This window comes from Cicer arietinum, chromosome 8 (assembly GCF_000331145.2).
Source record: "Cicer arietinum cultivar CDC Frontier isolate Library 1 chromosome 8, Cicar.CDCFrontier_v2.0, whole genome shotgun sequence".
Classification (NCBI taxonomy): Eukaryota; Viridiplantae; Streptophyta; class Magnoliopsida; order Fabales; family Fabaceae; genus Cicer; species Cicer arietinum.
Window position 1 is genome coordinate 23373043 of NC_021167.2, and position 15118 is coordinate 23388160.

The 15118-nt window shown below is 27.8% G+C and overlaps 3 protein-coding genes across 5 annotated transcripts in view; 1 reads left to right on the forward strand and 2 right to left on the reverse strand.

Moving 5' to 3' along the window:
- The window catches only part of LOC101510553 (chloride channel protein CLC-c-like), a 14154-nt gene extending 5772 nt beyond the window's left edge, over positions 1-8382 (reverse strand). Inside the window, exons 1-4 of one of the 3 annotated variants that reach the window (XM_004512587.4) lie at positions 8082-8382; positions 4073-4255; positions 2236-2318; positions 870-1107 (exon numbers count right to left, since the gene is read on the reverse strand). In XM_004512587.4, coding sequence (XP_004512644.1) covers positions 870-1090 — 221 coding nt within the window. In that variant the 5' untranslated portion in view covers positions 1091-1107; positions 2236-2318; positions 4073-4255; positions 8082-8382. Of the gene's footprint in view, positions 1-869; positions 1127-2235; positions 2319-4072; positions 4256-8081 lie in introns of those variants that run through there. The other 2 variants (XM_004512586.4, XM_027337451.2) reach the window with 2 other exon arrangements.
- On the forward strand, positions 7461-7895 carry LOC113788061 (uncharacterized mitochondrial protein AtMg00240-like). Its single transcript, XM_027337500.1, has one exon. It carries the CDS (start codon positions 7461-7463, stop codon positions 7893-7895), a length of 435 nt encoding a protein of 144 aa, XP_027193301.1.
- A 4926-nt stretch (positions 8383-13308) lies between the features above and the next one.
- LOC105852695 (uncharacterized) lies at positions 13309-15035 on the reverse strand. Its single transcript, XM_027337384.2, has 6 exons — positions 14899-15035; positions 14645-14809; positions 14456-14560; positions 13763-13829; positions 13564-13659; positions 13309-13462 (listed from the first exon to the last, which is right to left on the reverse strand). The coding sequence occupies exons 1-6, from the start codon at positions 15033-15035 to the stop codon at positions 13412-13414; spliced, it is 621 nt and encodes a 206-aa protein (XP_027193185.1). The 3' UTR covers positions 13309-13411.
- Positions 15036-15118: the final 83 nt, after the last annotated feature.

Genomic DNA, 15118 nt, shown 5'->3' on the forward strand with positions numbered 1-15118 from the left:
ACTCTTTCCATCATTAATCGATACGCCAATGCATTAAAAACATTACCAAAGTTCTTGCTGTTTATAATTTTTATTGTCTGATACATAATTATAAGACTTCAAAAGCTTGGTTTTTGACATATCACAATGAATTTTGCTTTTTAAAGAAAACAAGGCATGATGATGTCTATGTGTTCGTTTCTGCGTGAACATATATTGATTTTAAATGAATTGATTCTGCTTAAAAGCAAGTTGAATGTAAAGTGATTTATGTTTACATACATTCATGTAAAAGCTGGTAGAAAAAAAAATTTCATGCTAAAAATCAATTGTAATGGCAAAAGCTCCAAACTTCAACTTCAAGTTGGAATCAATTATGGAGGCAAAATCAGTTCTATCTGAGAACATTTAAACATGTCTAAGCCTAATTCAGTAACGCGGTACAACAGCTATTCTCGCGTCCCTAGGAAAATCAACTGTGACTTTTACGAAGCAAGAAATTGTAGAAGTTGGTTGACGCACTTTCTGGATGTGGTAACAAACACACGCAAAATCAATTCTACTTGAGAACATTCAGTATGCATTTGTTTTGGTGGTGCCTAAAACGTGCAAACACATTCACTTTGAAGCTACAGTTTGTAGCTTGTGTATTTTCACAGTGAAATGCTCTTGTAAGTACGGTGGCAGTGAGTCAAACACCAAAACACACACACACAAACACGTCAAAATCAAATTTCACCTCCATAATCAATTTTAGCTCCAAAAGTGGAACCAAACATATTGTAATCTTGTAAAGAGACAATTTCTTGCAACAATATAATTGAATTTTTCAAGAACCAAATTTGCAATAGAAGATTATTATTGTCCAAAAGGAATTGAATGTTTCTTACTCATAGTCAAGGCTTTCAATAGGGCAAAGGTTGGAACCAACTATGGCAATTTGAGAAGTAGTGTTAATCCTCTTCGCAAGAAGTGGCTCTTCATATGTCATATTCCTTTCAGAAAACTCTGACCAATACCTTCCAATTTCCTCATCGTTCCCATCAAATCGACCGTTGTTTTCTATATCATGCACATCATCACCATGGTTTCCATTTTCTTCTTTCTCCATCTTCTCAAAAACTTCACCTGATGATGTCATATGAACCTAATTTACAACACATGAATCAATCAAAAACGGCAAGTAGAACCATATCCTAAGCAGCATTGTCGATCAGAAATCACGGAAAATAGTAGTTTGTTCAAATTATACTGCACAACAATGCTTTAGCGCCTCTATAGCCGTTATCTGATAACATCTTTTACTAATAGCATGTTGCAGAACAATGTCAATTTATTTAAATTTCCCTATGATATAGCATATGATCCAAGTCCCATGTCACTTAACATTCACCACAAAAAATGAAGACTTTTTTCCCATCAACTTTCTTTATACAGAATCCACGAAGCACTAATACAAACACTAACACATAGACACCAATAATAAATTGAAAAAATAGAAGTGATTATATGCAAGTACGTAACCATGTGTCAGTGTTAGACACGTCCTCAATATAAAGTGTCGGTGCAACATAGACATAATTAGTTGCCAAATCATGTAAGTCGCCACATTTTCAAACATTATACATATGAGAAAACTAGTTTTGACATGAAGTTATCAAGGAGAATACTTCAAGCCATTGCTATTGTAGAAATTGTTGAGTACTACATAAGGATTATGAGATGAATTACTGCTAAACCATAACATAAGAAAATATGAACTCACTAATAGGACTAAAAAACATCACATCAAACCATGACAATTAATCAGAAGGTTTTAAATTACGGTCTGCAACCGTGACATCAAGATTTTTCATTAATATATATAAAACCACATCATACTGCAATTGCAATTGCGACCGCATCAATTATAGTAAAAACCTTGGATTATCATTAAATCAATGAAGTACATAAGAAAACAACAACATTGAAAACTGCAAGACACAAGATGGGGAACATCCATGATCAACCAAATGGTATCAGATCAAACACCATTTGTGAATCAAATCCAAACTCAAACTATAATATACATCTCTAAAAAAAAGTTTAATTTTTCATAAAATAAATCATAAAAGACAAAATTCCTAAACACAGATTAATTACTACATACACCCCACTTCAGTCCAACAAATCCTTTATATACCAAATCACAAAAAAATGAAAAATTAAACTAAAATAAAATAAATATATCAATTTAACTAAGAAAGATATACATACACTCATTAAAAATTGAATCTTTTGAAGTTGAACTCAAAAATCTTCAAAGCTTAACTTTGCAGCAACCAATAATAATGCTTCTTCTGCAATGTTCCAATTCACAACAAGATCATAGAAGATTAAAGTTATTTATTCAATCATCACTTTACAAAGTCAAAGAACTCTTTATGTGTTTGATGGAAACATGTGAGATACAACACTTTCAAACAGTTCTGATTACAACGACCATAAAGACAACGTTTCTCCCTCTCTGTCTGTCTCACATGGAACAGCTACCACAATATTTGTCTAATTTAAAGGAAAATAAATAATATCAAAATTATATCTTTTTTTCAATAGAGAAATTAAATCATTTGATTTTTGGCAACACATAGAAAAATGATTGTACTATTGAATACTTGAAGATAGATTTGAATTCCAATTTCAGGTTGTTCTTATCCTATAAAAAAAGGTATATTAATATGTTTCTAAGTTAAAAATAGCATTATTCCTAATAATTAAGTATGAGAGACCACAAAAGGAATGCCAAAAGAGAAATAGAACTTGCACTTTTACTCTAAATTAGTTTTATGCTGATCGTTAATTAAAATTAGTCAAAATACATAATATATTCCTTTTAAATTATATGAAAATATCATAATTACTTTTTAAATTTTTATTTATCAAGTTAGTCTTTTATTATTGCTTTTAATACATGATATATTCCTTTTATTATTTTATCTCGTAATTGTAATTGTTATCATAAACTAACTATTTAATTGAGTAAATTATAAAATTTGTCATTGTCTTTAATTTATAGAATGTTTTCAAATAAGTCAATAAAATTATGAATATTTAAAAAAATTAATGACTTTGTCAAATTTTACTCATGCATTACCTTGTAAAAATATCTTTAGAGACTAAATTAATAATAAATTATTAAAATAAATGACATAATCAATAATATGTAATTAAATATAAAAATCAACTTGATAATTTAATAGAGTCAAAGATTTTTTTAAAATATTCCTAATCTAAGAGATCTATTTAAGAACACTACATAAAGTTACTAACTAATTTGATGGATTTTTCCTATTTAATTAATAACTTGTTTGTTAGTGTAACTGTTTATATAGTATAATACATGTTTATTAAACATGCCAAAAATACAAAGATACTAACTTTAAGAAATGATTTAAATTTTGTGTGCCACCTCAAGTATTACTTTTACTAATAGTGTACACATTTTAAAATTTAAATTTAATTACAGTTGGACTGAAAATGATAATAGTGTACATATTTTAAAATTTAAATTTAATTAACTAATAATTTATTATAAAAAGTTAATTTTTTTATTAATATACACAGATAATGTAAAAATATTTTATATTATCAATTAATTTCAACCGTGAAATCAATAAAAATATTTATCTTTTATTTTAATTATTTCTAAAATTGCAATATAATTGATTGGAAAAGACAAATGGTGTAAAATATTTTACTATGACAAAATATATAAATTAAACTAAAAATTTAAATAATTAATCTAATATAATTAAATAACTTAAAAAGTCGAGTATATTGTATTTTGTCTAGTTTTAAAATAAAATAGTAAAAAATAATTAAGAAAACTTAATTTGACGAGAACATAAATTAATGAATAAAAAACAATGGAGCAATAAGAATAAAGTAAATAGAGATTGGTAAGGATGTCACGTTTGACATCCATGCACTCAAGAGACAGTTGTACAAAGATAGGTTGTGTCCTGCACGAAACACTCACAAGCACTTGCTTTTGTTCATTTTTCATTTCATGTGACATATGTGATAATGTGAGGAGTGCTGAAAGGGACTTTACCTAATATCAATATTTTTCACTTTCTTTGCATTCTTGTTTGGACTTTTTTTTTTGTTGTTGACAACTTCTTGAACCAGAGTCATGCTGGGTAAAAACAAGAGTGAGTTTCTTTATAGTTCTTCATCCTTTCCAAATGCTTTTGAACCAGCACATAAGTATTGGCAAAGATGCAACCATTTTGTCCTATCATGCATTGTTAATTCAATTAACCCATCAATTGCACAAAGTATAGCTTTAAAAAATAATCCACACAATGTATGGTTGGAATTAAAAGAAATATTTTATCAATGGGATCTAATTCACATTCCAATATTAAATAAAGAAATCCACAATTTAAGACAAGGTAACGGCTCTATATCTGAATTATTTATAGCCTTGCCTGACTATTATATGGGAGGAACTGGATAATCTTATATCCCAACCTCCCTGCACATATGCTTCAATTAAGTATACTAAAGAAGACGAAGTTATAATATTTTTTATTAGTCTTAATGACCATTTTGACATAGTTAAATCCCAAATACTCATTATGGAGCCATTACCTAACATAAACAAAAAAAAAAATTCACCTGTAATGCAATAAGAAAGACAAAGATGGCAGGACTTGTAGTTGAAAATGCAGAAAGAAAGAATTTGGATAATCCTTCCGCTTTTATCAATGTTGTAGGTGACAAACAATTCAAAGGAAAGGTTAATACAAAGCTATGTACATATTGTGGGAAAATAGGACATACTGTTGACATTTGTTATAGGAAACATGGTTTTCCACCAAAGCCCAAAAGTGAAAATTTCTCCAATAATGTATGTGGTGACCAAGATGATGACAAGATTGATGATGAAGAATCTTATTAGAATGATAATGTCAAGGACCAAACATCTTTCACTCAAGATCATCTTAATAGCATTATGTCACTAATTCAACAAGTAAGCCTGGAAACAAGTCATTCAACAAATCATGTTGGTTCTTCATCACAGGTTGGCCCTTCCCCTTTAAAGGCATTAGGTAAACATTTCCAATTTCATAATGACTCCTAGATATTGGATTCATGGGCAGCTGACCATATTTGTTTTAAATTAACAATTTATCGTGATGTTTTCAGGATCAAGCCAATAACAATTAAATTGCCAAATGAAAATACTAATATTTCTAATTATGTTGGCACCATTAAATTTACTAATAAGTTAAAGATTGACAATGTTTTATATTTACCTCAGTTTTCCTTCAACTTGATCTCAATATCAAAACTATGGAAATCTTTAAAATGTTCCACTGTTTTCCTTACTAACAATTGTGGTATACATGATATGAGGAGGACAATTGAGAAGATTGGTACATCTAATATAAAAAATGGGCTATACTATTTTCAAGATTCAGAAACTAGAAGTATCAACACTCATGAAAATTATATAAATAGCATTAGGACTATTTCTTCTTCTGCCCTTTGACACTTTAGACAAGGGCATGCCTCTAATAAACGCTTTGACACTTTTAGTAGAATTTATCCTTTTATCGGTTGTAACAAACACATTTGTGATATATGTCATTTTTCTAAACAAAAAAGATTGCATTCTTGTGATAATGTTCACAATGCTTCTGTTTCTTTTGATTTAGTCAATGTTGGCATTTGGGGACCCTTTATTGTTAAGTCAACCCAAAATTTTATATATTTCCTCATTATTCTTGATTGCAGACATTTATGAGTTATTTCCATGAAACATAAGTCTGAAACTAGGCAACATATACATAATTTTGTAACTATGATTTCAACTCAATATAATGCTAATATCAAAGTTTTGCGCAATGATAATAATGTGGAATTTCTATGGCCATATTTTTATTCATCAATAGGCATAATTCTCAGACTAGTTGTGTAGAGACACCTCAACATAATGGGAGACTTGAAAAAGAACACCAACACATTCTTGGTGTAGCTCGTGGTATATTGTTTCAATCTAACTTACCTAAACAATTATGGTCTTACGTTATTGCACATGTTGTTCATTTGATAAATAGGATACCTCCACCTCTTTTGTCTAATAAATCTCCATATGAATGCTTGCACAATTTCATTTCTGATTTAAATAATCTAAAAGTCTTTGGATGTCTTTGTTATGGTTCCACTTTAGTATCTAATCATTCCAAATTTGGTCATTGGGCAAGAATATATGTCTTTCTAGGTTACAAACCATAAACAAAAGGATTTATTCTCTATGACATGTCTAATAAAGAAACTTTTAACCGCATAATGGGAATGTATTCAACTTTCAAATGGAAACTCATCAAACCATGTTTCCCCATCAGTTTTTGATTCTGATCAAACCACCATAGATGCAGATAATCACAGTCAACAACATTGATACCAAATTCACCAGGTCCAACAACACTAATACCAAATTCAGCAGCGAATGACACTAATCTAAGGAGAACCACACAAATCAATCATCCTCCATCCTACTTAAATGATTATATTTTCCAGGTAAACACATAAAGTCAAAGAACAACCCCATATCCTATATCCAACTATGTATCATATTCCAATTTGTCTAGTGCATAAAGAGAGTTCAATGTCTGTTTATCCAATGAGGCTGAACCTAATTCATATGAAGATATCATTTTACAGATCCACTGGCTGGAAGCAAGCCATAACTACATAATTAAAAGCTCTTCAATCAAACAACAATACATGGAAACTTGTTATTTTACCTCATGGAGTTAAACCTATAGGGTACAAATGGGTATACAAGATTAAGAGAAAACAAGATGGGGGTAGTTGAAAGATATAAGGAAAGATTTGTGGCAAATGGATATAACCAAAATGAAGGTTTATATTACTTTGATACCTTTAGCCCTCTTACTAAAATGACTACAATAAGGGTTTGATTAGCCTTTTGCCTCTATTAAGAACTGGAATCTACATCAACTTGACAAAAACAATGCTTTACTTGATGGTGATTTACATGAGAGTTTATACATGAAACTCCTACATGGAGTATCACCTTCTTCTCCCAATCAAGTATATAAATTGGAAAAGTCATTATATGGTCTGAAAAAGGCCAGTAGACAGTGGCATGAAAAGCTATTGTTAGTTTTGTTAACTGTTGGATATAAATAGGCCACAACAAATTACTTTTTGTTTATCAAGCACACTTCTAAGTCATTAACATCTTTGACCATATATGTTTAGTTGTGGATTATTTGATAGAATTTAAAGTAGTCAAGAAGATATTACATAAGTTCTTTGACATAAAGGACATAGGGCCACTCAAGTTCTTCTTATGACTTGAAGTTACACAAACAAATAAGTCAATTTATCTTAATAAAAGGAAATATTGTCTGGATTTATTAAATGATACATGATTGCCTGGCTGCAAACCAGCAAATACTCCAATGGGTTTTAATTCTGGCCTTCAGCAAGATGATGGCACACCTCAAACTGATATGACAAGTTACAAGAGGTTAATTGGGAGACTTCATTACCTTACAAACAGTAGACCTGATGTTACTTTTGCAGTACAACAACTAAGTCAATTCATGATTAGCCCTACAGAGACACATCAAAAGGCAACAACTAGAATATTGATATATCTAAAGAAAATTCTTAAACAAGGGATATTGTTTCCAATATCTTCATATTTACAATTAAGTGGTTTTAGTGATGAAGATTGGGGAACTTGTAAGGATACAATAAGATCAATATCAGGTTATTGTTTCTTTATTGGGGATTCACTCATAAGTTGGAAGATAAAGAAACAGGTGACAGTGACCAAATCATCATCAGGAGTAGAATATATAACCTTGACATCTAATACTTGTGAGTTATAATGGATCTTTATCTGCTGATTGACTTAAGTATTTCAAGCATCAATACTCCTGTGTTATATTGTGATAGTCAAAGTGCACTACATATTGCAGTTAATCTCGTATTCCATGAAAGAAAAAAAAACACCTTGACCTAGACTATCATGTAGTGAGGAAAAAAATCCCATTATGGTACAATGAAGCTCTTACCTGTCCCAAACCATGATCGACTTGTAGATTTTTCTACTAAGGCCTTATATCCACAAAGATTCAATCATTTTGTCTTCAAGCTTGGATTGGTCAACATGTACTCACCATCAATTTGTGAGGGCCTATTAGAAGTTAAGGGTGAGTTGATCACATCATCCTCACATAAGCTTGCATTGGTACGTCTTCCATCTAGAGGATGATGTAACCAGAGGATGATACAATCAGAGGATGATGCAACCAAAAGATGCTAAGGCAATCATCTGCTTGTTGACCATCATGCTACCTAATCACACAACTAAAGGATGCTAAGACAGTTAGTTTATCCCAATTAGTCAATAGAGTTAGTTATTTATTGTAACCATTTTATTGCTTGATTGATAACCAACTCTATCTTGTAACTGTATAGTATTTAACAATGTAAAACACATATTTTCAATAATTCAATAAAAACTATGAGGTATATTCAATAAAATAGTTTTGTTTTGTTTCCTTATATATATAATTCAATTTAATGATTAGTGTTATGAGTATATAATGGTTATCTATTTTGATTATTCAATGACTTGACTATGCGAGTGATAATATCTTGAACAACTCTGGTCTAGTGATGACTGGTAGCCTCGCTGATAATCTAGGTATGTGGGTTAAGGTTATTTTTAGTCTGAAATTACTTATTTTTCATATTTTTTCTCTACATTTATAAAAATAAGTGGTTTTTAGTTTTCATATATATATATATATATATATATATATATATATTTAGTTGATATTGTATGTAAGTGAAGATACTTTGTTTCCTTACATTTAGTTTATTTTAGAAAAACATGATGTAAGCCCAATTTGGGCCTAGAGAATAGTGTCACTTATGACCCATTTAGGTTTAGAAATAATTTTACCATAAATATAAATTTGTAACCTCATTGAAAAAAAGGTTTTAATGAATTAGAATTTCTCTAATGAGAATTATTATATATATATATATATATATAATACATATATAGTATTTTTTGTTTTGTTTATTCTGCTATCATCTATTTTCAACGTTGTTTTGTGAGATATTTTGATTTTTCATCTTGTTACGTTGTTTATTTGATTCAGATTGATAGGTCAATTTCGACTTAGTGCACATACAATCATGACGTTATCAGTGTTGTAGCTTCGGTGACATGAGTATTTTAGACACTTTAATTTGACCATATTCGTAAGTTTTGTCAAATTTATAGACACATTGACATTCTACTCTATTAACCTAGATGTTATGAGTTTATTCGTATATTCATCTTTTTATTTTATTTTAGTGATTTTGAATCGTATTGATTTTGTTTGATGTAATTTTTATTAATTTTAATAAATGAATATCAATTTTAGTAAAAAAACAAAAATATAACAGGAGTGAGAAAATTAATAGCATAAATAACATGAAAATAATTAGTTGACTCTTTTTATATGAGGTTCTAAGATCAACGATTATGATAAATAAATTTTGGTACATGGATGCTTAAAAATCACTAAAAAGAAAAACAAAACTAGATGATGTCATAATTGGTTTGATGTGCAAGATATGATAGAGACATGATAAGATAAAAACTAAATAATAATAATAGAGTTTGATAAATATAAGATAACATTATTTTATTTAGTCATATGTTTGATACACAATATTTTATTTTAGTCATATTTAAATGACAAATTTTTGATTATAAACAATTACATATTATTATTTTTATCATTATTTTTCAATATTTTTAAATATTATAAATTAACAAAAAATATTATAAAATAAATTAATTTTAAAAATCTATTAACACTAGTAAATAAACAATTTCATTTTTTTTAAAACTGCAAACAAGAAATTTATTTTATTTTATTTTTTAGATAAGCTAAATAAATATTTCATATATGTTACATGTGAATGAAAAAACTACCATTGCAAAAAGAATATAATTATTTTAAAAAATTCAATAAATTTCATATTTTTCTAGTTTTGAACAATAATTTAGTAAGTTATATAAAATAAAAAATGATCCTTGTCATAAAATGATAGATATTTTTTAAAAATTTATTATTATATTTTATTTTAAAATTTAATTTCAAATTATATTGTTTGTTAATTTATATTTTATTATATTCCAATTTTGTATATTTTAAATTATATTTTGTAAGGGTAATTGAGTAAATTATTGTTCCTATGATATCTTACTAATTTCTAACCCAACTCAAATTTAGGATGAAAATTTTAACTAGAAAGACATAATAGAATATTGTTCAGGAATAATCTATTATACACTATTAGTTCATCAAAAACTAGATTAATTAATACATGATATGATGGTTATATTATATCTTGACTCTTATCTTGTCCATCAAATTAATTCTTGGAATTCAATTAAGAGTTATTAGTCCCACATTGACTAGGAACGGATGGAGTATTGGATATATAACATGAATGACCCATAAATCTAATGCTTTAAGGTTTTGGATTGAGTTGTCGTGTCAAAGTCTCTTAAGGATTTTATACCCTAATTTTGACCATTGCAATATTTTCTTTGTTTATTTTGACTTTTTTTTTCTTACTCAAGCATTTGTACTATTTCTTACAAAAAATAACATTTTTACTATCTATTTACTATCTAAAATTATGTCTATACTATCCTCAATTTATTTTCAACTGTTAGCCTAAAATTTGAAGATGAGATGATTGTTTAATTGTTTGGTATATATGAGAGAAAATCGATATAAAATATAAACAAAAAAGAAAGAAACATAATTAAAAAATGGCTTAGAATTCTTTGATAAAGTATGCATAAAATATATTTTTATTATCTAATCAAAATAGTATGTTATAACTAATATTTTTAAATTAAATAATAAAGTTTTCTTTTTCTTTCTAAAACGGTAAACTCACCTATACTAAACATGAAGAAGATGAATTCTGTACAAAGTTGCATTTCAGCATATCAAATGTTTTTTCAGTTTCAATTATAGGATAAAAAACATGCACAACAAACTCTGGTTATCTTAATCTTAATTATAATGTTAATATTGTCTTGTCTTATATTTCAGCATAATATTTTGTCACTATAATTTACAAAATAAATGTATAAAAGATGAGTGGGAATCAACTTATTCTAAAAGTGATTATAAGTGTTATTCTATTTAATAACTATCTATGGATATTAAATTTCATCGATGTAACTTTGGTTATTTATGTATTATCTTCTTAATCATATATACCAAAATTATAGAGTTCAGATAATTGAAACTACATATAGTTAAGATTTTAAATGTCGAAAAAAAGTAAATAATTTTTTGTTTCTATAAAATTGCAAATTTTTGTTTTTAATCCATGTCAAAAAATTAATTTTTTGACTCTCTACAAAATCATCATACAAATAGGTTTAATTTATGTTTGAACGTCAAACGTATAGTTTTGAATGATTTTTTTTACAGTTATATTTACATTATTATAAAAAGTTCCTCCATAAATATCGGGTATAATTGTAGAATTATGTCTTTTCGCACGTATGTCTAATTCAACACAAAGGCATAGATTATATATGTCATCCCCGTTGAAGTTCTCTTATGTTATTTCTTGATCTCTAAATAGATATGTAAAACAAATTTGACCAATAATATATATTATCACTTTTCAGCATGACCTATCATTTCTCACATCTCCTTCTATAGAGAAATTCAATGTATCACTCATGTTATGTAGGAGGGAAGAATCATATCTCATCATTCACGTCTCTCAATATGACTCATCAACCTAATAATTACCTTTATAATTATTTTGTTATAGATAATGATTGATAGAATTAAAATCTACAACTCTTTCAAATAAGAATCATATTGACTTTAACTCATTATTTCTTATAGTGACCATGAGAGTCTCTTATCACACTAACATAGCTTTTATAGCTTTTATGTAGCATTTTCATGTGTGGTCAATTTGATATACATGTTACTCTTAATCTTTACACTTTAATTATAATTTAAAGTTGAGTATATCTTACATATTCGTGATATTGCATGTCGTTGACATTGTGTATCCTCAATATTTCTTATAGTGACCATGAGAGTCTCTTATCACACTAACATAGCTTTTATAGCTTTTATGTAGCATTTTCATGTGTGGTCAATTTGATATACATGTTACTCTTTTACACTTTAATTATAATTTAAAGTTGAGTATATCTTACATATTCATGATATTGCATGTCGTTGACATTGTGTATCCTCAATATTGGATATCATAAGATGTGGCCAGTCACCGGTTTACTTACACAATAATTTTAGTGTGTTAATATCGTTTTTATTGACAATAACACTTGATCACAAATGGTCTAACAATAGTATTTTATTATTCGATAGTTGTATCACGATCAAGTCATACTTTGTGGTCTATTGACCAAATAATCTATTATAAAGACTTTATTATGTTATATAACAAAGAACGTAATAAATATGATGTCTTAAATATTTTCTTCAATATCTTCCTCTTCTCTTCAATGTGTTAATTATATTATTGTCTTCTCTAATAATATATATTTAGCTATCTCCAATATGTTTATTTGTAGAAAAACAGTATGAAGGAGATAGTAACAAAAATATTATTCGCACTAGTGCAATTAAACCTTGTTAGATCGGTTTATATGTACTTGTTAGATCGGTTTCTTATTCGATCTAACATCAAGCGTTGTAATAAATAGTTAATTATTAAATCAGCTAAAATAATAGATCTAACAAGTCACATTCAAAAATGATTTATTAGATCGGTTAAATTTGAACCAATATAATAAGTCAAATTCAAAAATAATTTATTAGATCAGTTAAATTTGAACCAATATAACAAGTCAAATTCAAAATTAATCTATTAGATCGATTAAATTTGAACCAATATAACAAGTCAAATTCAAAATTGATTTATTACATCGGTTAAATTTGAACCAATATTACAAGTCATATTCAAAATTGTTTATTTTATCGATGAGCCAATCGATTTAAATAATTAACTTTTTAATTTTTTGTTCTTTATAACTTTCACCCCTTACATATGCATCCTCATAATTTCACATATTACATTATTAACTAGAATTTCTCATTCAACCATAAAACACAAAACTTCATACGAAGCTTTACATTTAAAAATCAATGATAATGAGTCATAATTTTTTTACAAAATCTAAATTATCAAATTTAGAGCTTCATAATATTCACTAGTTCAAAAAAAAAAACATTATCTTCTATTAACAGTCTAAAGATACTAAAATGATACAAGTGCTTCAAGCATTTTCTATTAGTTCAAGAATCAAGTTTGCACAACGTTGTCAGACATTCATCATTTCTTCATCTTCGAATGGTTTTGATTCTCCAAATATCTGAATTATAAACATTGAAATAACAAAGTTATCTAAATCATGTGACCATAAAAATCATAAGTAGTTAATTAATACTAACTTTGAAAAAATCTATCACATACCCGCATCCATGAATCAACAAGACCACTAGATACAATGTTCAGCATATGTATCATAATGTAGTAACCACACTCATAACCTTTAGGTTGTCTTTGACACTAAAATTGAATATTATATGTAAATTATAATGAGTAAATATTATATAGATAAAAGCATATAAATTATAATTGAAATTCTATATATATAATCTAAACAACTTACAATGGGAATGCTCCATGTGGGCTTGTTCTTTCTTAATCTTCGCGACTTATTATATTCACCCAAAGCTCTACAAAAATAAAATATTCATTAAAGTGTAACAAATAAAATCACATAGAGATGAATTAGCATATAAATAAATAAAATAACATGTTTTAATGAATGCAATTGGAACAGTTTTATTACTTTGTTCATTATAGAGAGGAAAAACATTGAAACTTGAAATTATGAAACATCATTCTCTCTTTTCTTTGGTGGCCAAAGATACAACTCATAGATAAGAAGGTACTAGTAGTACTTCCAAAACAAAACGTTTAAATTATATAATGAACTAAGATAGTCACCACTCACAGGCATATTTTATATATTTATCTACAACCTTCTATAGCATGGTCCATAACAAGATGAAATATATCGTCTTTATATAAACATAAATGTGTTACTTATATATAAGGAAAAACTACTTATATATTTCCACTAACTAATTATTTCCCTTTCCCTCTTTATGCCTCCCACTTCTTAAGATTCAGGGGCTCTTACATCAACAATGAGAAAAAGGAATGGTTTACCAAATCATGCCATGCAATAAATGGTTAAGAGAAGAATAATGAGATAGAAATGCCATGCATAGTCATTTCTAAAAAGATCTAAATGTGCATTTGAAATACATATACCGGAAATACAATAAACACTTACAAATCGACGATGTGTGTGATATTTTTATTTGGTTTCCATCCCAACGAACATAGGAAGACTATAGTATTCTTCTTAGGACAAATAACGAGCAATTGCCAATGACAACTACATTGTGCAAAAAGGTAAAAATGTTAAGTACATTTATGTTATAAACTTGTAATGGATAAATTATAATAAAATTTTACTTACTTGTTGAGATAAGGTAATAGATAACACTCTTTTTGATCCTGCTGCAACTTATTTTGTATGTATTTTTGAGCCCCAATAGAATCATATTCACTCTGAATGAAACACGGACCAATGAATCCATACACGCCACTCTTGCCCAAGTCAATACAAAGGCGATGCATATATCTAAGATATTAAAATAAATAAATTAAAATAAGTATTTGTTATAAATGAAATTAATTTTTTTACTAATTTTACAAATTAAATGTACTTACGTCAACCATATTTGTATAATAATGATGCACAACTCTCGATTACCCATACACAACTCCACTATATCGCTTTGTCCAAGAACAAACACTTCACTTGTCTCATGTTCCAATTTTAGCTCTATAGACAATGATATACTCATCGACTTTTAACAACAATTGTTGAATACTAACTAGTTGAGATTCAAATTTTTTGAGTGGAACGTCAACTTTCATAAATATGTCA